This window comes from Epinephelus lanceolatus, chromosome 17 (assembly GCF_041903045.1).
Source record: "Epinephelus lanceolatus isolate andai-2023 chromosome 17, ASM4190304v1, whole genome shotgun sequence".
Lineage (NCBI taxonomy): Eukaryota > Metazoa > Chordata > Actinopteri > Perciformes > Serranidae > Epinephelus > Epinephelus lanceolatus.
The window spans coordinates 14,088,721-14,110,517 of NC_135750.1; the positions used below are offsets into that span (position 1 = coordinate 14,088,721).

General features: G+C 43.2%; 1 protein-coding gene across 4 annotated transcripts in view; it reads left to right on the forward strand.

Moving 5' to 3' along the window:
* arfgef3 (ARFGEF family member 3) overlaps positions 1–21,797 on the forward strand; it is a 73,057-nt gene that overhangs the window by 24,744 nt on the left and 26,516 nt on the right. For all 4 annotated transcript variants that reach the window (XM_033612957.2, XM_078160997.1, XM_078160996.1 and 1 more), the window contains 18 exons: positions 34–150; positions 722–767; positions 2,880–2,964; positions 3,657–3,761; positions 4,297–4,415; positions 4,992–5,239; positions 5,432–5,544; positions 5,670–5,802; positions 5,939–6,528; positions 7,515–7,867; positions 9,283–9,449; positions 9,659–9,824; positions 10,046–10,153; positions 12,575–12,790; positions 16,083–16,193; positions 17,552–17,702; positions 18,157–18,468; positions 20,862–20,995. In XM_033612957.2, the coding sequence (XP_033468848.2) occupies positions 34–150; positions 722–767; positions 2,880–2,964; positions 3,657–3,761; positions 4,297–4,415; positions 4,992–5,239; positions 5,432–5,544; positions 5,670–5,802; positions 5,939–6,528; positions 7,515–7,867; positions 9,283–9,449; positions 9,659–9,824; positions 10,046–10,153; positions 12,575–12,790; positions 16,083–16,193; positions 17,552–17,702; positions 18,157–18,468; positions 20,862–20,995 (3,274 nt within the window). The remainder of the gene's footprint in view (positions 1–33; positions 151–721; positions 768–2,879; positions 2,965–3,656; positions 3,762–4,296; positions 4,416–4,991; positions 5,240–5,431; positions 5,545–5,669; positions 5,803–5,938; positions 6,529–7,514; positions 7,868–9,282; positions 9,450–9,658; positions 9,825–10,045; positions 10,154–12,574; positions 12,791–16,082; positions 16,194–17,551; positions 17,703–18,156; positions 18,469–20,861; positions 20,996–21,797) is intronic.

The following is a 21,797-nucleotide window of genomic DNA, read 5'->3' on the forward strand; positions in this document are numbered from 1 at the left end:
TGTGTGTGTGTGTGTGTGTGTGTGTGTGTTTAGGTGTGTATCGAGACCTACATGTCCAGCTGTCACCAGCGCAGCATCAACACGGCGGTCCGAGCCACGCTGAGCCAGATACTGGGAGACCTGACGCTCCAGCTGCGACACAGACAAGAGGTCACCAGGACAATAGTTACAGATACCGACACACACACTTAAACATGTACACACTGTGTGCACACTTACAAACTGAGGGTGGTACTGAATATATAATGTCATTACACTATATCAGATACTGTGCTCTGGTTTGGGAGAAACAAAACCAGGAGCACGGGATGACTCGTTTAGGAAGCCTGGGACATTACAGCATTCAAAACTGGCCCAGCTGTGTCTGCAGTGCTGAAAATCAAAAGTTGATTAGTTGGTTAGACAATCAACACAAATCTGTCTACAATTTTTATCATTTATTTGAGTAATTCGTCATTTTTTAGGACCAAAACATTCTATTTTTCAGTTCCCTAAAGGGGAGGATTTGTTGATTTTGTCTGTTATATATTAATGTACATGTAAATGCATACTGTATATATACACGAGTACAACATTCAAACACCAAACTGGCACACAGTAACACTCTGTTACTCACAGTGACATCACTCTCTCACCTACACCATCACATCTGTGTTGACACAAACACCCCAGAAAGACACAGTCGCAGTAAACATCTCTGTCGCTGTGTGCTCCTCCGCAGGGTGCAGATGGAGACGAGGTGACTGCGCCGCCACTCCACAGAAGAGGTACGTCATTACCAGTGCTATCCTTCACCTCTGCAGCTCTTCCTCATCAGCTGGAGGGCTGTCATCACTTCTATTATACACGCATACACACTCAGAGGCCAATTTATTATGTACAACTGTACAGTCTGTTATATTTCACTACAGCGGCTCTGCCATAAATTCTGTCTGTATAATCTTCAATTTTTGTAGACTTTGTCGAAAATGTGTAAATTCAATTATATGTTTAATACAGAGGTCATAGTGAAAGGTGGTGCTGTACGTGATTGCATTATAATGAGTTGTGTTTTATCCCTCCCATTTATTATACATGAAGGTCAGAATAATAGAAACACCTCTGAGTATAATAGTGTCCGGTGCGACATTAATATGACCTTGATGCTTAATTCTCTCTCTGTGACAGTGTCAATACAAACTGACATTGTAGGCTCAATTAAAGTAGACTTTATGGCAGATACAACATGGTGTATTGGACTGCATTAGACAGATGTACCTAATAAAGTGACCACTAGTGTAACAGCTTCCCATAAGCATATAGATGGAGAACTATATTGCATGAGAAGGGTATGTTAAAGGACAACTTCAATGTTTTGCTAAATATGCATATTCTGATTTTCTTTTAGTGAAGTTTGCACAGCCTTAAAGGGGTAGTTCAATTTTTTTGAAGTTGGGTTGTATGAGTTGTTTATACACATTCAGTGCATTACCTAGAGTCGATGGTGGTCAGCACTCCCCCAGTTTGGAGAAGCAGGCAGGAGAAACACCACAGAAGCTAAGCAGTGTACTGCTTTGGATGGGGGCAGCAGCGAAACGTTTTTCATCCACACACAAAAAAAGTACCACCTAAAAAAACATATCAATGTTTAGTTTTAGTTTAATGTAAGTAAAGGTTTTAACTTTTAGTATTTAGTTTAAGTCTATGCTACATTTAGAATATTTTTACCTGCCCTTTCCAGAGTACTGACACTGTTATATCGTTCTGTTAAAGCCACCAGACTCCTCTGGCGAAAACAGTACTTTTACCTTGCAGAACATGAGAGTTGCTGGTCTACTGCTGTGTTATCTGTTCCTGCTTCAGCTCCCCGACCTTGGTCAGGAAGCACAGGGGAGATTTGTTTACCAGCAGCTGGAAAGCGACACACTGGAGCTCCTCTTGGTCTTGAGAAGCGGCAGCCTTTATTAACAGAAAAACTGTGACCTATAGTACTCTGCACATTTACTGCTAAGCTCTGCTGCCTTCACTGTCATTTGCATCACCTGCTCACTTGCTCTCGCTTGACTGCTCACTCCATGCGCGCACACATACACACACTACCGTCTCTCTGTTTAAAACACAAAACACAGTGACACTAACTCCCATGTTCTGAGAGGTAAAATTACTGTTTTTGTCAAAGGAGTCTGGTGGCTTTGAAGAGAGCAATGTAACGGCTTCAGTCCCCTCTTTGAAAGGAAAAGGACGGAAAAATTCAAACTGTCACCTTGAGCACACAGTTACTCAAAGGGAACACTCCTAGCTGAAGGCAAACAAAGTAAAGCTTAGACTGGGGGAAACTGAGGCAAATCTGTCAATGTAAAGATGAGTTTTAAAAGCTGCTGGGATGTTCTAACATACAGAAGATAAACCCGTCTGACTTTTATCATAACATGTCTTTCTTTTGGTGGCACCTTCAGGATGAACTGTGTGTTATTTTCTTATATTAAGTGGGCATTCAAGCTTCATGAAGCAGCCAGTAGCTGTGGACTTCTACTCTTCTGTAGTGTTCAGTGCAAACTGTTTTATCGCTGTTATAAAGTCACTGTAATCACCAGTCTGCAGGCAGCAAGAGACGCCTTCACAGAGACTGGCAGGGCTTCTTTATGATACTATACACACACACATGCACAGAATTTAGATGGGAGCCTCTGCAGGCATAGAGAAGGACAGCTTAACCGAGGTGGTATTGATTTATTTTATTTATTACAAAGAAATGAGGAGGTGTGAGAGAGACGAGGAGAAAGTAATGAGTTTTTTTATCACTTCATGTACATATTGAATAAAGATAAAGTAGGTGCCATAAATTAACTTATTATGGTGTGTGTGTGTGTGTGTGTGTGTGTGTGTGTGTGCGTTTGCAGATATTTCCCCAACCAGCCAGGCTCTGTGTGAGGATGTGGTGACGGTCCTGACAGTTTTCTGTGAAAAACTGGAGTCGGTGGACAGGTAACCCTGCAGTATTTCACTCCTTCACGTCATGTCCTCTCTTTTGTTGTTGATGTAATATTTAGGTGATAATTCAGCTTGAGGCTTTCTTGTCCTTGAGTCATCAGGCTTTGCTGTAGCGTCGCACACCTCCGAGGAATTTCAGCTGCCACACAGGAAATTGATGATAATAGTCTTTGTGCCAGAGCAGCATTTGAAGGAGCACAAAAGATGTTTAAACTTTAAAAAGATGTGTTGACAGTGTTGATAAGCTGCTGTACTGGTTTCCTGTCTCCATCACATATCACTCTTAGGGTGTTTTCACGTGTAGTCTTTTTTAAACAAACTGAACCCGGTCCTATTTAAGTGCACCAAAACAGAAAAAAGGACTCAGTTCTTTTTGTGTTCACATTGGTGGTTCTGCTTCTCCTTGCCCTGCATCCTTGCATGTGTTACAGGCCAACGTGGTTTTCTCTGTTTTTTCAAGTGTCCTAGTGCAATACCTTGTGAACTAGAGGGCTAAATACAATGGCAGAGAGCAAAGCAAACCTGGAGCGCTTTGTGTTCACAAGGCACAAATTAAGTGAACCGCACCACAGACTTGAAGCGCATCATACTCAGGCCCCCTCAGGAGGTGGTCTTAGTTCTCTTGGAGGCCTCACATATGTACAAAAAATGCTGAGTCACCACTGTTGTATCTTTTCACCCTCCAGTGATAACCAGCTCCTGCAGCTCCTCTACCTGGAGTGCATCCTCTCCATGCTCAGCAGCTGTCCTCCCACAATGCACCTGTCCAGAGGTTTCACCGACCTTGTATGGTAAGATATGTCACTCTTGTGTAATCCTGTGTTCATGAAATGGTTAAAATGTTTAGGAATTATTTTATTTAACATTTTTTGAGAGCCCTTTGGGGCAGCTGTTGCTCAGATGGTAGAGCGGGTCGTCCACCAGTCGGAAGATCGGTGGTTTAATCCCCAGCCTCTCCTGCCTGCATGTCAAAGCATCCTTGGCCAAGATACTGAACCCAAAATTGCTCCTGATGGCTGCTCCATCTGTGTGTGAATTGTTACTGAGCAGCAGGTGGCACCATGTATGGTAGCCTCAGCCATCAGTGTATGAATGTGTGTGTGAATGGGTGAATGTGACATGTAGTGTAAAAGCACCTAGAGTGGTAGGGAGAGAGAAAGGTGCTTTACAAGTGCAGTCCATTTACCATTTGTCCAGTTAATGATAATTTGAGATACCTTGGGTAATGTAATGTTTTATGTTTTATGTCCCCCCCCCCATCCCAAAAAAAAAATCTGCGCTGTTATCTATTCATAATCCTAAAACCATTAAAATCTCTCCTCCCAGGAAGCAGCTGTGTCCGTCCCTCGTTGCGATCATGGGGAATCCTGTCAACGACAAAACGATTGCTTCCCACCACGGCTACATGGGGGCGCCAGACCGCCTTTCGGAAAGACTCAATTTAGGTAACTGGATTCTGTAAGGAGTCTGTAATGTTCAACTGTTTCTAGTCTGTGTTTGGTGTTCAGCTATAATATTGAAGAAAGTTTGTAACTGTTTCACACATACTGCATTTGCATTATCATTTTAATATATGTGCTGTTGTGGTGCTGATTGACAGCCTTTTATCCTCCTACTGCTCTTAATTCTTGTGTCAGTGATTGAAGAGATACCCTGTTGCAGGTACAAAGCCTCATGTCAACATTGTCATAGTTGCTGTGGAACAAGTCTATTTACTTAATCAGAGATAAAATAATCAAGGATTTCACAGTCAGTTGCCATTTTGGACAAAAAAAATCTTCTCCTAAAAACCCAGAGCTTTTAAACAAAGACCACATCTAAATATTTACCTTCCTACCAGCAGTCAGCTTCATGGTGTCTATCTCCTTTAGTAGGAAACTTTTTTATTAGACAATAATAGACAATGATAGGTGATGCTGATTTTAGATTTTGGACTCAGACTTCCTTCTAGTTCTAGGTGTGAGACAGCTTTTTCGTCAACACGATTCAGCTTCATGTCCCCCCTCCTTTCCCTCCGTTAGGGATCGGTCAGGAGGTGGACTCCTTCGGTGGAGGAATATCCGACCAAGGCAGAGGGTCTGGCTGTTCCTCCAGCGCCCCTGCCAGGATTGCACCAGTAGTGCGGACTGTGTGTTACATTGCAGCGGAGCTTGTGCGTCTGGTGAGCTGCGTGGAGTCGATGAAACCGGTGCTGCAGTCGCTCTACCACAGGATCCTGCTGTACCCGCCTCCTCAGCACCGCACCGAGGCCATCCGCATCATGAAGGAGGTGGGAAGAGGAGACTTTGTTGCTGACCACTTTTCTGAAGCGTATTAGAACTTTTTAGATTGATTTTCTACCTTCAGGCAGCCATTGATTTTCTTTCCACTTCATCGAAGTATAAGTTATTCATTATGTTGCGATGCATTTCTGTGTGTGTGTGTGTGTGTGTGTGTTTGTGTGTGTTTGTGTGTGTGTTAGATTCTGGGCAGTCCCCAGCGGCTGTACGACCTGGCCGGTCCCTGCATGGCTGAGCCTGAAACCAGGAAGCGCTCCTTCTCAAAGAGGAAGTCCCACCTGGACCTGCTGAAACTGTCAGTACCTCCTCTGTCTTTGCTCTTTATCTGACTTCACTGAGCTAAATCTTGATGTCACTGATGGTAGTCCTTAAATAAAAAGCAAAATAATCTGTTCCTTCTGTTTCTGCTTCCTTCCACAGAGTGATGGATGGGATGACAGAGGCTTGTATGAAAGGAGGCATCGAGGCGTGTTACTCTTCAGTCTCCTGTGCCTGCGCTCTCCTCGGGGCACTGGATGAACTGTCGCAGGGCCGCGGCATCCAATCTGAGCAGGTATGCCACTGAGACAGAATGCTACAAACATTAAGATTTGCACTCAAAATAAATATATTAAGTGGAAGGACTTGGCATAGATGGATGCCCCTTTACTTAGCAAGTATAAAACACTAATGCAGCAGCTGTTTCTCAGGCTCGCCTCCTCCTCAGACGACTGGAGGATCTCAAAGACGGAACAGAGTCGACCCGTGAGTCCATGGAGATAAACGAGGCTGACTTCAGATGGCAGAGACACATCCTCTCCTCCGAGCAGGCTCCCTGGGACCCCAGCTCTTCCTCCTCCAATGCAGGCACAACCGGGGCCACCGAGCGGAGCCCTGACATCAGCATCAGCATCACCACTGAAACGGGCCAAACCACTGTGGATCTGGAGGCGGGGGAATTCAGCGCGGGTCTGGGTCACACCACTCCCGAAGAGTGTGGAGAGGAAGCACGCATCCCCTCGCCCTCGTCCTGTGGCGTCCAGGAGGTGCCTAAACATGAGCCGAGCATGGAGTCGAATCAGGGGAGCCAACAGCAGCAGGCAGGAGTTGCGAGGGAGGTCGAGGGAAGAGGAGAGAAGGAAAGAGCAGGAGGGGGTGAGAGAGGAGCTGTGGTTCCTCCAGATGTGGTACAGCGAAGTCACGGCCTCGTCTACCCCGACATCACCAACTTCCTATCTGTGGAGTCCAGGACCAGGACGCACCATGGAGGAGGGTCACGATACAGTGAGAGCAACTTCAGGTATGTTTTTAAAGGTTCAGTGTGAAGGGTTTAGGGGCTTTAGTGGCAGCTAGCAGTGAGGATTGCAGATCGCAACCAGCCGAAACCTCTCCTGGTTAGAATTCCTTCAGCGTTACATTGTTTAGGAGGTTTTACCATGAGCTTATTAATTCGTAGAAGTCTCTTCCTTTCTTAAACAAACAACAGGTGATTAAAACCAGCAAAAACACTAAATAAAGCAGATTCACATTACAAATCAGTGTTTCTCCTCTGCCGTTTGGCATGGCAGAGATGGGCAGCTTGCCCACAGCATGCTAATGTGTGCTCACCTTTTTTCTCTGATAATGTAAGATCCAAATTTTCATGAGCTGAATCATCCAGAGGTCTCCTCCTCTCCAAAACAAACAGACCCGGTGTTTTGAACCAGTAAAAACACTGAATAAAGCCATTTCATGTGACAAATCAGTGTTATTCAAAAATGCAAATGACCCTATCTGAAGCCAGTGTTTGTTTTGTCCGTTCTGGGCCACTGTAGAAACAAAAGCACAACGATTTTTATTTTCAGGCGATCACACACTATAAAGTAAAACACTTATTATAATTATTTTCCATTTCTGTCAATATATCCCCCTAAATCCGACACACTGGACCTCTAAGCCAAATTATTGTGACGTGATTGTGTTTTCTGTGCAGTTTAGGAACTATATTGATGCAAACAACAAAGACATTAATAATCATATCAATATCAACCGTTTGCTCCTGAATTTACATTACAGTTTCAGTTTTTGGACATTAATGTATTCTTCAATGCAGAACCGAGGAGCTGCTTTACCGCACAATGATACATTAATTTACCAAATAAATAAATAAGTAGATAAAGGAATCAAATTGCCTCTCGAAAGACTCTCAAACCAGTGGCTGCCTGAAAAGTAGGAAATCAATCTTCATTTTTTACAGTATGGCCTGAAAATGGTCATTAACAACTAATCTACCTGTTGGTCCATCAGTATGGAGGAACAGGACTTGTCCCGGACAGAATTTGACTCTTGTGACCAGTATTCCATGGCTGCTGAGAAGGATTCAGGGCGATCTGATGTGTCTGACATCGGCTCTGACAACGTGTCGCTGGCTGACGAGGAGCAGCAGACGCCCCGCGACTGTCCGGGCCACCGCTCCCTGCGCACTGCCGCCCTGTCCCTCAAACTGCTCCGCAACCAGGAGGCCGACCAGCAGAGCGCCAGGCTGTTCGTCCAGTCGCTTGCAGCACTGCTGCCCCGGCTGCTGGGATTGGCCACCACCACGGAGGTAGACCTGTCGCTACAGAACTTCTCCTCCACCTTCTGCTCCGGACTGCAGGCTGGTGAGAGAGCTCTTTCCTGATTTAATGTGTGTTGAGGTTTTGTTTCTTGTCATGTTTGAAGCCTGGGAGGTGCACAGACTCTATATGTGTGTGTTTGTGTGTTAGCTGAACAAACACAGGGTATTTGCTGAAGGTGGAGCGATCTGTGCAGCAGCCTCTTCCTTTATTAATCAGCTCTGGCCACAGGGAAGTCCCAGCTGTTGGCTGAGTCCCAGAATGAGACACTCCGTGTTTATGGCTGTAGTATAAATCTTTAGATACATCATACTGTGGGGACACTCTGGGATGTCATTACTATCCCCGTAATATAGTGCAGGGTAATGTGAACACAAACATGAAATAAAATTCAAACATCGTACTGTTGAAGTGAAACTAAAATGGATGATTAAAGCTAGTGATGATCAGAATTCACAGGTGAAGCTAAAGATGTGTGCACACAGAGTTTAATGTATATACTGTAGCTACTCTACATTCAGCTCATCACTTAGAGCAGTTATAATAAAACGTTTTGAGGCATGACCCATAATCCATCTGAAGAAGCGGCGAGCCTGCTGGGAGTTTTTACATCAGCGGAGCAAAAATTACGAATCAAATTAAACTATACGGTTAAGTGACTTAATGAATTTGGCCGAGGCTGCAAATCCCCAGAGTGAGTTTCTGATTAAAACACTTTCCTTATCATCAGCTAACAGATTATATCTCACTGTCTCCTCTCACCTTCACACTCATCCCCTCTGTCCTCCCTTCACCTGCGTCTCCGTGTTTCACTCCCTCGCTTTTTATTAACCCGCCTCCCTTCCTTTCTCTCTCCTCCTCCTCTACGCTTTTACTCATGCTCCCTTTCCCTCTCATTTTCTTCTCATTATCTTTATTCACACTCCCTTCTCCTCTTTTTTTACCCAGCATCTCTTCCCTCTCCCTCTGACATCCTTCTGTCTCCTGATCTCTTCTTTCCCTTTTCTCTTTCACCCTCTTGTCTCCTCTTACTTACCTACTTTCTTTTTCCCTCTCTTTCACTCTTCTTGTTTCTCTCTCCTCCTCCCTCTTTCATATTACCACCCACTTTGTACTTTGCTAGAGTCTTTTTATTTTCTTCTTTCCCTCCATTCACCTCACTGTCTCCCACTTGCTCTCTCGTCTCTGATCAAATCAAATAAGCCTTGTTGGCACGAATGTCTGTTTGATGTTCTTTTCTGTTGGTGTGTTTCTTGTGCTAAGTTCGTCACCTGTTAATGATGTCAGTACAATAATAGCAATGAAAATAATAATGATCTTTACTTATAAAGCACTTTTCAAAACAGTGTTACAGCGCACTTTCCGAGGCAGCGAAATAAAACAGTCATGTCATAAAAACAAGTTTTTAAAGAAGATAAATGAAAAGAAAGGAGTTTTAAAATCCCGCTGTCTCTCTCCAGGTGGGATCCACTCTCCAGGTTTCGAGGCAGGCGACACTCTGAGCTGTCAGTCTTTGATGAACGCTGACGGTCTCTACCTGGTGTCGTACTACGCTCTTCTGCTCAATCTCAAACTCTGCTGCTGCGAATACTACAGGCGGCGAACGCTCACGCCCGTCCTCAGCCTGGTGAGCAGGAAAACTGCACAAAACAATGACAGGGTTTCCACTGAAATATTTGCACATGTTGATATAGCTACTTTAGTCTAGTAATACATCTGCATACTTCTCCCACCACGGCAAAATAGCGGAGGAAAGTCAGAAAATAAAGTAAGATTTGATGTATTTCCAGAAGGCAGTGTAGAAAAGACTTTGATGTGCTGTGTGTGTTTTTGCAGAAGGAGTTTGTGCGTCTGATCCAGAGCAGCGGAGTCCTCGTGGTTCTGTCTCAGGCCTGGATCGAGGAGCTCTACCACCAGGTGTTAGAGCGCAACCTGCTGGGCGAGGCCGGGTACTGGGGCTCACTAGAAGACCACACACTGCCGCTCATTACCATGCTGACAGGTACAAACGCACCCACAAGCACACAGCCTTTTGTATATCTGGCTGCTCTCCACATCCTACAGACTGCATGCTGTACTCGCCTGGAAACCTGAAATGTTTGAAAGATGTACCTTATTTAAGTTAATCAAGTTACTGAGTTGACTCACAACAAGTCACTTTGATCACATTTGTTTCTATTTTCTCATACTTGTCGCTCTCTTCTCCTTCTTCTCCTCTCTCAGATATTGACGGTCTGGGCAGCAGTGCGATTGGTGGTCAGCTGATCAGGAGGGCAACCAGCCAATCACCAATCAGCTGTGACAAGGCTGGCAGTGACACTGTGATGGCAGGTCAGTAGCCCATCATCATAAATCTGCCCCCAAACCCCAGATGTATGATGGATGGATTGATTGATCGATTCATTCACCCATTTACTCGGTGAATCCTTCATTAGTTCCATATCGCTGTAATAGCATGAGTGATTTTTTTTTTTCATCACGTGATAAGTGGATTTTTCTCTCCTTCAGCTGTGCTAAGAGTGATATTGAGAAAGTAATGAGACATTTAATTCTCTATAGTTAGCAGTGGCGTTTTACTGCAGGTTAAAACCTCTTTACCTCTTTTTTTTTTTTTTTTTTGTGGAGTGATGTTGGAGCTTTTCCCCGGAGCCGCTAAATCAGCCCAGCTCACTGCTTCTAAATAGGGTTCACTCACTCTGAAAGTGCTGCTGAACCGCTGCTGTGCTAATCAGCCGAAAATGCTGCACAGGCTGTGCGCTGAGAGGTGAAGCTTCCCAAAACAGAGCTGCTGCTCAAATGCTCCGACCATTTATCGTGGTGCCTTGGGCATCGCAGGTCACAAATGGGCCTCGCCATAACAGGCAGAAAAATTAATAATGGAAGGTTTTATATCCTGCTGAACTTAAAGTCTGTAGCAGGGAGCATGGTGTAATTGCTTTGGCACATCATTAACACCAGTTAGCATCTGCCCTCCAGTGGGATGTTGGAAACAGCCTGTCAAAGGTCTGGTGTGTAGGAGTAGGTTTTCATTAGTGTATATTCACCTGAAACTAAGAGTCTTTGTGTTTTTGTTACCTTAGAATGAGCCATTTATCCACCATGTTGTTTCTACAGTAGCCCAGAATGGACAAACCATGGACCATTTGCATTTTCACATCAGCCACCATAGTTCTCCTACACACTTGGCAAACGGAGAAGTTTCAGTTGGTTGCAATGTTGCATCCTCACCGCTATATGCCACTTAATCATGCACACTAGAATTTGATGTATTTATTCTGGAATTTAATTTACAGGTGAAGCTAAATCCATTTAGCATGATCACACCAAACAAGGCAAAATAAGTTCTGCATCAAAACGGGGGTTGAAACTGGTGTAGCATAAACAAGACTTAAAATAAGAGCGGCTGAGACATAGAGTTGCACATTTGAGGGCCTTTTAATCTTGAGAGAATTCTGACATCAGTCACTGCATCTTCCCAAACTCTGGCGAGGTCGCATTCAGAATTAAAAATCAAAAGATCTCCTACCTTTCTATGCGGCCACAGCGTGCTCCTCTCACAGAGTGAAGAGACGCAGCAAACTTTGTGTCGTTTTCAGGGCCCTCTCCCCGACAACGCCAATTATGTCGTAGCACAAATGAGACATTTGAAGGTCTTTTAATCTCGAGGGAAAGCCAAAGAATTGTTACATCATGACAATTAATAGTGTCTGACGAACAAGCAGTATCAGTTCAAATATGTGACACTCCTACATGCACACATTGAAGGTGCTTCCTGTCACTTAGACTGCTGTTTTTAACCAGTCCTGGGAGCATTTGCTTCTCTTTGTACACCCAGATTTGGTCACGGTCATGTCAGATCATCTGGCTGGGGTCATGTCAGGACATCCACACTACAAAACTTGCCAGCGCTCACAATGACAATGGATATAAAACCTTTTAATCAAATTTAAGGTTTTGTCTACTGTGATGATTCATTGGTTGATCTGAAGCTTGTTACATAGAATGAATAATTACTTCACCAAACAGGTCATGTTATTGATTTTTGGACATAGATGTTAATTTAAAGATTTCAAAGACATTTAATGGAAGTGGTTAGGTTTGCAAGATTGACCATTTTTCAAAATTTGATTCATTGTATACTGCTCTGGAAATTGTGTCCAGCTAATCAAATTATCACTTTAAAAAAGGAACAAAAGGTCAATTGGTGGATGTGACTCAAATATTAATGTATCACGTCACTGAATTTGCACTGAGAAAGACAAGAGGCTCAGAAACTGAGAACTGCACTGAGAAAGACAAGAGGCTGAACGGAAGAAAATGATGAGAGGAAAGTAAAACAGAAAGGTGAGGGGTGAGGGGGAGGAGAGCAGCAGAGGGCAGGCGCAGAGAGGAAGATGGAAAATATGAGTCAGGGACCACCTGCGCTCCTTCTGCATCCCCCTGGAGGATTAAGGATTGGCCAGAATTGCCATGGTAACTGCTGCTGAGTCACACCCGGCGAAATTTATACCCTTGGTGCTCTTGTGTGTGTGCTCCTGTTCGACTTGTCAGCACCATCAATTACTCCAGCCACTTGCTGTGTAAACACCCAGTAACGGACAGAAACTGCTTTGCTTTGTTGATAAAATCTTAATGAATGTCTGATGTGTTACAGTGTTGTACAGCATCCTGTTGTTTCCTGGCAGCAGCTACAGTAGCATTAATCTTGTTGCTTTGACACCTCTCTCAGTTGAGCCTGTGTGCGTTTTTCAGGAGCTGTGTTCTCCCGCTTCATCCTTACCGGCGTGTGGAAAAACCTGATCGATGTGCTGTCCACGCCACTGACTGGGCGCATGGCGGGGAGCTCCAAGGGCCTGGCCTTCATCCTGGGAGCTGAGGGAGTCAAAGAGCAGAGCCAGAGGGAGAGAGACACCATCTGTCTGAGCTTGGACGGCCTACGCAAAGCTGCCGCACTCAGCTGCGCCTTGGGTGGGTGAAACATGTGTCTCATGTGTCTCTGGTAATAAGAAAAATGAGATACATCACTCATCTCTGTGGGGAGTCCTCTGTTCTCTTTCTCCTCAACATAGAGAGGTCAGACAGGTCAGGGTCAGATACTCAGCAGCCGCCCAGGAGCTGGAACGATTCAGTTGATGTAGAGGCATGTACCTGCCTTCAGTATCACCACTTATTTTTAGCAGCTAAACAGACACTCAAAGCTTCCACTTGAGTCAAACCACCCTGATACAACTCCCAGAACTCATGAATCTTTACAACCGGAACACCTTCTTATGTATCTCTTGCAAAGAGTTTAATGTCTGTGGTTAACCACACTTGTTTTGGCTGATTTGACCTCTTAAGGCTCAGACACACCAAACAGACATCAAAGAACTAGTGACGACGAAGGCCGACTGTTGCGTCGCCTTACATCGCCCGTGTCTCGGCAAAAGTTGCACTCAAAGACAATGGCCAGCTAGTACCTACATTCTGCGCGGGAGGAAATAACTCTCCATCGCAGCATACAGCAGTGGTGTATATGTCCTTCAAAAATGGAAACTGGAACACAGACAGGACAGATTCATGATGCTAGTTAGCCAGTTAGCACATTAACAACACAACCTGTTGTTGAAAGAACAAATGTTAATTACCATGCGCTAGCAAACATTAACACAATTATAAACCATTTCTGCTAAAGAGCTCTTTCAGTTTTTCCAGTCTCATCCCCTCCTTATTTTAGCCGTTTGTTTACTTTCCTCACTTCCGTTTCTCCTTTCTTACACTGAGCTGAAGTGCCAATCAGATTTTTTTCTTTCACCGATGGGCTCTGCTGTCTCTGACACGGATTCAACATGCTGAATCAGCCGGAAAAAAGCTGTAAATGCCCCACTAGTGCCAATGGTGCGGGACACACCACACAAACTAGAGAGACAGACGCTCATCAATGGCCTGACATTGTCGTGGCCCTTAGAGCTCATTGGGTGTGCCACAGATTGACCCTTCCCTCAGTTTCCTATTTTTTTTTGTTAGGTCACGGCAGCTTACAGTACAACCTCTTCCCAAACCCACCCCTAACCAATAGTTAATTGCGGAGATGTGTCCCCCTTACAGCACACAGACACCTTGCTCATTCATCTGTTGTCACATACAGGCTTCCTGTAATCGCATAAGATCCATGAAATAATTAGCACCAACTGTAAAATTAGGTGAAAACAAGACAATCCTTAAATGTATATGATGTTTTCTGCATTATAGTGGATGAGTAGGAAGTCAGCCCCAGGGCGGACTGGCTGTTGGAAGGTTTTATTGTCCACTTCGACTCCACAGTAACCAGTTTGGGATGGTCCTTAACACAACAAGCTCTCCACAGAAATGCACAAGATGGAGATGAAGTGGAGAGGGCCAGGGGGCAGGGGCTGTCATGAGGTTAAGATTGGTGTGTTGAATAACCTGTTGTGTGTGTTGTGTTATGCAATAGAACTGCCTTTTCAATACAGCAGGATTTATAAAGTCGTAGAAGACCTACCTCAAAGTCTGTCGCACACTGTTTCACACTGTTTGTTGCTTAACCCAGAAACTATAAACGGTGCACACAGTTCTCACACTGAACGTGCCCCTGTTGATTTTCTTTCTAGTATATGGTGTTAATGAACCCCATGTGATTCCCAGCATATATCCACCCAGTTACAACTTGAACAGAGGTCTAATTAGCCAGAATAATTGAGAGCATCTGTAAAGGTATGCAGGGTCTTTTGATATTATTTAACAACTCTTCTGGCAGCCTCTAAAGTCACAGTAAAGTACATTAACTATCACACAGATGAAGTGCAAATGTCGGTAGTTTGGTTTTGACACAAAATTAAGCCCATCCCCCCTGGAGTGTACAAATGTGCAGAACATCAGTCATCTCTGTTTTGATTAAACTGAGAGAAATGAACCTGAACTGATTATAAATACACAATATGCTGTGCTGTATGTTGTAACAGAAAGTGGCAGAGTGGCACAAAGAGTAAAATAATTGCTCTATTAAATACTTTCAGTGTGAAAAATAACAGAGGACATCTGGAATTTGCTTCTTTGCTTGCCGTTGGCAGCTGGTCAGAGAACTTAATGGTGATTAATATTTTATCAAACAAAAATGAAATTAACATTTCAGCCTGCTGACTGTTGATTTAACAATCCACTGGGCTGGATAAATGGTGGCAAAGTGAGCATTATGGCCGACTGCTGCTGTTGTGAAGCACATTAAATATTTCTGGTGATTTTAAAACATGCAGTATGTAACATAAAGGCTAACATAATTCTACGGATTGTGCGGGATATAGATTTCCTTCCAAATGTATTCATCCAGGAAAGGTTTTGCCAAGCTTTAAATGAATCGAATGTCAATTCAGTCAATTCAATCAATTTTATTTATAAAGCCCAATATCACAAATCACAATTTGCCTCACAGGGCTTTACAGCATACAACATCCCTCTGTCCTTTGGACCCTCACAGCGGATAAGGAAAAACTCCCCAAAAAAACCCCTTTAACGGGGGGAAAAAAAACGGTAGAAACCTCAGGAAGAGCAACTGAGGAGGGATCCCTCTTCCAGGATGGACAGACGTGCAATAGATGTCGTACAGAACAGATCAGCATAATAAATTGACAGTAATCCGTATGACACAATGAGACAGAAAGAGAGACAGAGAGAGAGATGCAGGACAGACGGTGATGACAGTAGCTTACAACAACATTAATGAAAGTAATAATATTATCGTTATAGTTGTGGCTACTGTGGTACAATATGTTGAAATATGTGAAATATGTATTGCTTTAGTTAATAAACACAGCTGCCCAGTAGCATCCTGAACCTGTTGGACACTCAGCGGCTCCACTGGAGGCTAACAGAGAGGTTAAGGTTTTCATCAACTGTTAACTGCAGGTTGTAAAGAGACTATCAGGGGAAATACATTTTTACAACACCCCCGACTGGCCATGAAAACTGATAGAAATTATCAGCACAGAAGCATTAATGAATATGAATGAACACATGGTGCACACGCTAAACTGTGGAGAGAGGACAGTATGTGGGGAGGGATGGTCCAGTTAGAAGTGAAATGCACCCAAAGGAGATGAGAACCCAGACATGCTGTGTATAAATCTTTGAATTGTCTCATTAGTGGAGTCAAAGTTTTGGATGAGAACTGAGAGTGACGTTTTCACTGCACAGTGATGTGATTTTTACGATGAGAAAATTAATGATACTCAACTCGTGTGTGTGTGTTTGTGTGTGCCATCAGGTGTGGCTGCCAACTGTGCCTCAGCATTAGCCCAGATGGCTGCGGCCTCGTGTGTGCAGGAAGAGAAGGAGGAGAAGGAGGTGGGAGAGATGGGAGACGCCATCACGCAAGGTACTGAGACTAGCAGCTAAAGAATACACTCACATGCACGCTCATACACAATAAAACAAACAGAACACAGATTTGAGTCGACAGCGTTGGCTTTGCACAAATAATTAATATCTAACAGCTCAAACATAAAGAAATCCTGAATGATTTTTTTTCTGTTATTTTAAAGCCAAGGTAAATATCATTTTGAACAATAGCATGTTTGATAAAAAAAAATAACACTGGTACCATTAATACATGCCTAGACTCTGATCCAGACTTTCCAGTGAGTTACCATGAGCGAAAAATAAGCCTTTAGTGACACCTAGTGACAGCTGTGGGAACTACAGCCCCATCTCTTCGCTCAACTTTTACAATCCCCTATATTTTTGAAACAAGGATCAATGTTGAAATTTAGACAAGCTTTTAATGATATCAGCTATCTCCATGTGTTGCATGCAGCATATATTAAAGGGATAGTTCAGATTTTGTTGATGTCTGGTTGTATGGAGCACTTATCCATAGACAGTACATTATGTGCAGTAAATGTCAGTTGGCACACCCCCAGTTTGGAGAAGCAGGATGGAGTCCGACATGGAATCTAAGCACTCTACTGCTGTGGATGGGTAGCAAGAAAACATATTTAAGCCACCTAAAAAAGTCCCACCCAAAAAAAAAATTAACAATTTAAGTGCACACTATATCAAGAATATTTTCACTGCCTTGCCTTAATGTCAGACAGGGATTTCCAATGGGAAAATAAAGCCGTTCTATTGCTCTCTTCAAAGCCAGACTCCATTTAGAAAAACAGTGATTTTAACATGGCTGAACACAGGAGCTGCTCACTTTAAACAGCTATTTTGCTTGTGTTATCGTGTGACTTTGGCATTTAACAGGGTTAATTTTGATTCACCAAAGTCACACAACACAACAGAACAACACAAACTAACTCACCGATGGAGGCAGTGGTAGACCAGCAGCTAGTGTGTTCAGCAAGCTTAAATGACTCGTTTTGTTAATGGAGTCTGGTGGCTGTAACAAGAGCAGAGGTGGAGAACTGAAGCTGTAAACAGCTTCCCCGTCTGAACAGGTTGTCTGACAGAAAGGAAAAGTGGACTTTCAATATAGCATACACTTAAACTGACCCCTCTCCACAGTAGTATGTTGCTTAGCTTCCATGTTGGACTCCTGCTGCTTCTCCAGTTGGGGTGTGCCAACTGACATCTACTGTATGTAATACACTGGCTATGGATGAGTACCCCATACAGAAAATCCAAACTGTCCCTGAAAAGGTTGAGAAGATTTAAACTTTGAGTGTTGCTGTTTGTGACCTTTGACTATGTGTATGTCATATATCTGGATGTGTGTTTGTCTGTGTCCAGTGAAGCAGCGTGTCGAGCAGCGCCTGGAGCAGATCGGCCGTCCTCAGGGAGTTCGCCTCCACACGGCTCATGTGCTGTGCATGGACGCCATCCTGAACGTAGGTCTGGAGATGGGCAGCCACAACCACGACTGCTGGCCTCATGTCTTCAGGTAAACACACACAAACACAGATACTGCTGTAACATGCTGCACTGATCAGCTTATCTGTTTCGGCCAATTATTACTTAAATTCACAATCTATTGGACTGTGCTCCCCTGTGTGGTGCACGGCGATGCTCGCTGCTACCCAATTTTCACCAGGTCTGTCTTATTAAACAAAAAACCTGGAGTCCATTTGATGTTTGTTTCTTGCTTTCCTCTTTCCAATTATACTATCTGAGTTTATAAAAACTCTAGGGATGATTGGAAGGAGTAGAATTCCCTGTTATGAGTTTGATATTAACATTTTCTTATAGGCTTTGAAAAATACAAAAGCTTTGAGATAGTTTTATATATTTCTACAACAATAGGAAGATTACATTTTCAGGAAGAGAAACAGCACTTTTCTGTTTCACCTCCTTTACCTCCTTATTCTCTCCCTCCCTTTTCGCCCCCACTCTCTCAGGGTGACAGAGTACATCAGTTCACTGGAGCACACCCACTTCAGCGACAGCTCCTCACAGTCCTCCTCTCTGACCACCATCACCCAGCAGAGCCAGCAGCCAGTTGGCGTGGACCTGGGGCTGGAGCTGAGCTGCGAGCACAGCCCGGAGGCCTCGGAGCTGGGCCTCAGCCAGCCGGTCATCCAGCCTCTGTCCATCCAGGAGCTGCTGAGGGAGAGCAGCAGAGGCCGCGGTCTGGACCTGAAGAGTGGTAGCCTGATGACTGGGACCAGTGCTGCCAAGGCTGTGTGTACGCTGTCAACACAGGCTGACAGGTACTGATATCACATTGAATAAATACCACAGATTTATCTCTTTAATCATACAAGAGTGAATATTTATTTTAGCCATGGTTCATATATTCATTCATTTGCCATGACTGCTTATCCTGTTGGGGGTCGCGGGGGTTCTGGAGCCTATCCCAGCTGACACTGGGCAAGAGGCAGGGTACACCCTGGACAGGTCACCAGACTATCACAGGGCTGACACATAGCCCTGTTTCCACTGAGCAGTACGGTACGCTTCAGTTCAATTCGGTATGCTTTTTTTCAGTTTCCACTGCAAAAAGTTGTGGATGGTACTAATGGAGCTGTTCTTAACCGTTACCATTTTTGGTACCTCTTCTAGCACACAGACCTGGTACTAAAAGGTAGTGTGCGGAGTTTGTCCTGTCCAGGGTGAACCCTGCCTCTCACCCAGTGTCAGCTGGGATAGGCTTTGCAAATCACCAGTTACTACACACTGAAAGACCTTTAACTACTGCAAAGAGAAATCTAGTTTGGTTAACTAAAGGTACTTAGACAAAGTAGCTCTGACTATTTATAAAAAAAAAAAAAAAAAGATCAAATTGACATGTTCAAGTTGATATGAGATTATTTTAACGATAATACAAAAAAGTCACATGCCACTTGTTCACAGGTCATACACACACTAAAAAGTAAAACAATATTTTGTATACAATGTCCACCAGTCAGACACCTGCCTTACAGTAACCAGAGTCCAGGTGGAGGGATTGCACCGAGCAGTATTAGCCAGGTAACTTGTGAAATAGTATAGTAAGCAACGGTTTTCTCATTGTTTTTTAATAAATAGGAACAAACAGTACTCATGACCAATTGTGTTCGAAGCGGTGCATTTACAGTAAAGAAGCAATGTTAAAATAAAAAATAGTGATAGTTATTTTTCCTTTAATGGTCTTAAACTGTTTGTATTTTCAGTAGTAACTACACAAATAGTGCAAATATGTAATTCAACTACATGAATCACAGTGCAAATATGAATGTAGGTTGTTGTGCTACTAGCAAGCTACTGCAACATGTAGTTGAACTACTTTAGTTTAATTACAAGTAGTTCACCTCTCCCCAACACTGCCCATTACAGACATCTCAATCACATCACACAATTTAGATTTTACAACAGTTATTTAATTTGCATTTGTCCTTTAAATGTTCATCTGTTTTCTTTTTTATAAGAGAAAACAGAGGGAGAAATGTGTTTCATCATCAGAAACACACTTTGCAGAGGAGACAAGACTTAACGTACAGACCCAACATGAAGCAACGTCAACAAACCACCTATTTCAGGGCATGTTCTCAGTCATTTTAAAGTCGATATTAAATCTATATTTTTAAATTCAACACATTATATCAGGTTGTTAATGTCAGGCACAAATTAAGGTATTTTTCTACAAATTTTTACTATTAAAGATAATTAAATCAATATAATTGTTAAAAGTAAGTTTTATTAAATTTGAGGAAAATGCAAAAACACAAAACAATACATATAGCATGTATAGAATAAACACTATCATAACAACAGTTATATTTACCCCCAACTCTAACAGTCTCTCTAAGTACATCTCAGACTAAATAAAGGATGCACAGTGTGGAGACATGCAGAAATAATTGCTACCTGCTCCCAGCTCAGTGCAGCAACACACTGGTGACACGTCAGCTGTGTCCTTGTTATCAGCTATTTAAATTCGCAGCCAGCATGACGTTGACTCTTGATGAATTTATCTTTCAAAATCTCATTTCCCTGACACTTGGTGCTCGACAGGAGGTGCTGCAGCCCTGAATAACCTTGACTTTTTATAACAGCCACAAGATGGCAGCAGCAGCACAGAGCCATCTGACTGTGTCACAGTTAAATTGAGAATTAGGTTTAGGTAAATGCAAGAGTCCTCACAAGTACAGATATACAGTTGCGTGTGTATAAGTGTGCGTGCCAACAGTCCTGCACTTATTTAAGTTTGGCACAACCAGGGAATAAACTGTGTTTATTTCAAGGATCATCTCTTATGTAACCAGTTATCTAGGCTGCTTTTAGGAGCAAATAAAAAAAAAATGTTCCCTCTGATCTTTCGTAGCAGATGGACCGAACACATTTACAAGCTGAAAGTGGTGCCAAAACATAGTAAATACTCCTCTGCACGGGGCTGTCCCAAAAACAGCCAGCTTAAAGGGCAACACCGCTGCATTTCTGCCTCAAAGCTTCGTTCCTCTGCACTCTGAATATTCACTGTGGTTTTTAACCTATTCTTTACAAGCTGTTTAGAATCTGTGATCTATTTATTTACATATGTAATGTAGATAGTCACATAGATGTAATGAAACATGTGTGTGTGTGTGTGTGTGTGTGTGTGTGTGTCTGTGTTTGTGTGTTCCAGGTTGTTTGAAGAAGCAGCTACGAAGCTGAACCTGGTCGGTCTGGTCGGCTTCCTGCAGCAGCTGAGGAAAGCTTCTCAGTCTCAGCTGTTCGACTCTGTTACTGAGACTGGAGACTATTCACTGGCAATGCCAGGTACACACACAGCCTTCACTTCACTGCCTCACTGAGTACACTCATTACTTAACTTATAACTATGACCTTAGTCGTCACAAGTAACCGTACAGTTTAATGCATTTTGAGATCATCTGGCTCTCAAAACCTGAGGTTTCCGGGTACATTTGTTTGTTGTAGGAAATAACAGTTGATTATTAGTTAAGGAGAAAACTGCGGTGTTATTTTCGTTTCGTTATTTTTAGTTTGAAATGGTCAAAAATGGATCTAATAAACTTGGTTACAACATCAAGTGTGATGGATGACAACAATGCCTACAGAGTTGCAGGCAACACCGTACGTCCATCAGTGTCAATACACAAGGACAAAACATCATCATCTATCTACGCTGCTGTAGTGGTAAGAGAATAATGAAAACTAATATAAATCGAGCCCTTGCTATAGTGGCATTTATGTGTGTCAGAAAAGTGAAGAGGAGGAGGATGTGGATGCGGTTGTGGCTGGTTAAAAGAGGCCAATTTGGCATGCCACTTTTGCAACAAGAGCTTGAAGTGTATTTATTAGCATCTACTAGCATTTAGCATTGTCACGCTGATAAGTGCTTCATTTCATGCTGTATTTCTGTCATTTGGTTAGTAGACGTAGGTCGTAACAGCAGTCACACAGTGAGATGGTCATCCCAAATTTCTGACGGTCAGAATTTTATCCCAGGCTGTCTTTGATCGCAAGACCATTCTTAAATCTTTCACCGTTAAAGAGCCACAACCAAAGATATCGCCACGTTTCTTTCGTGTTGGTCATCTTTTATCTGGAACAACCCAAA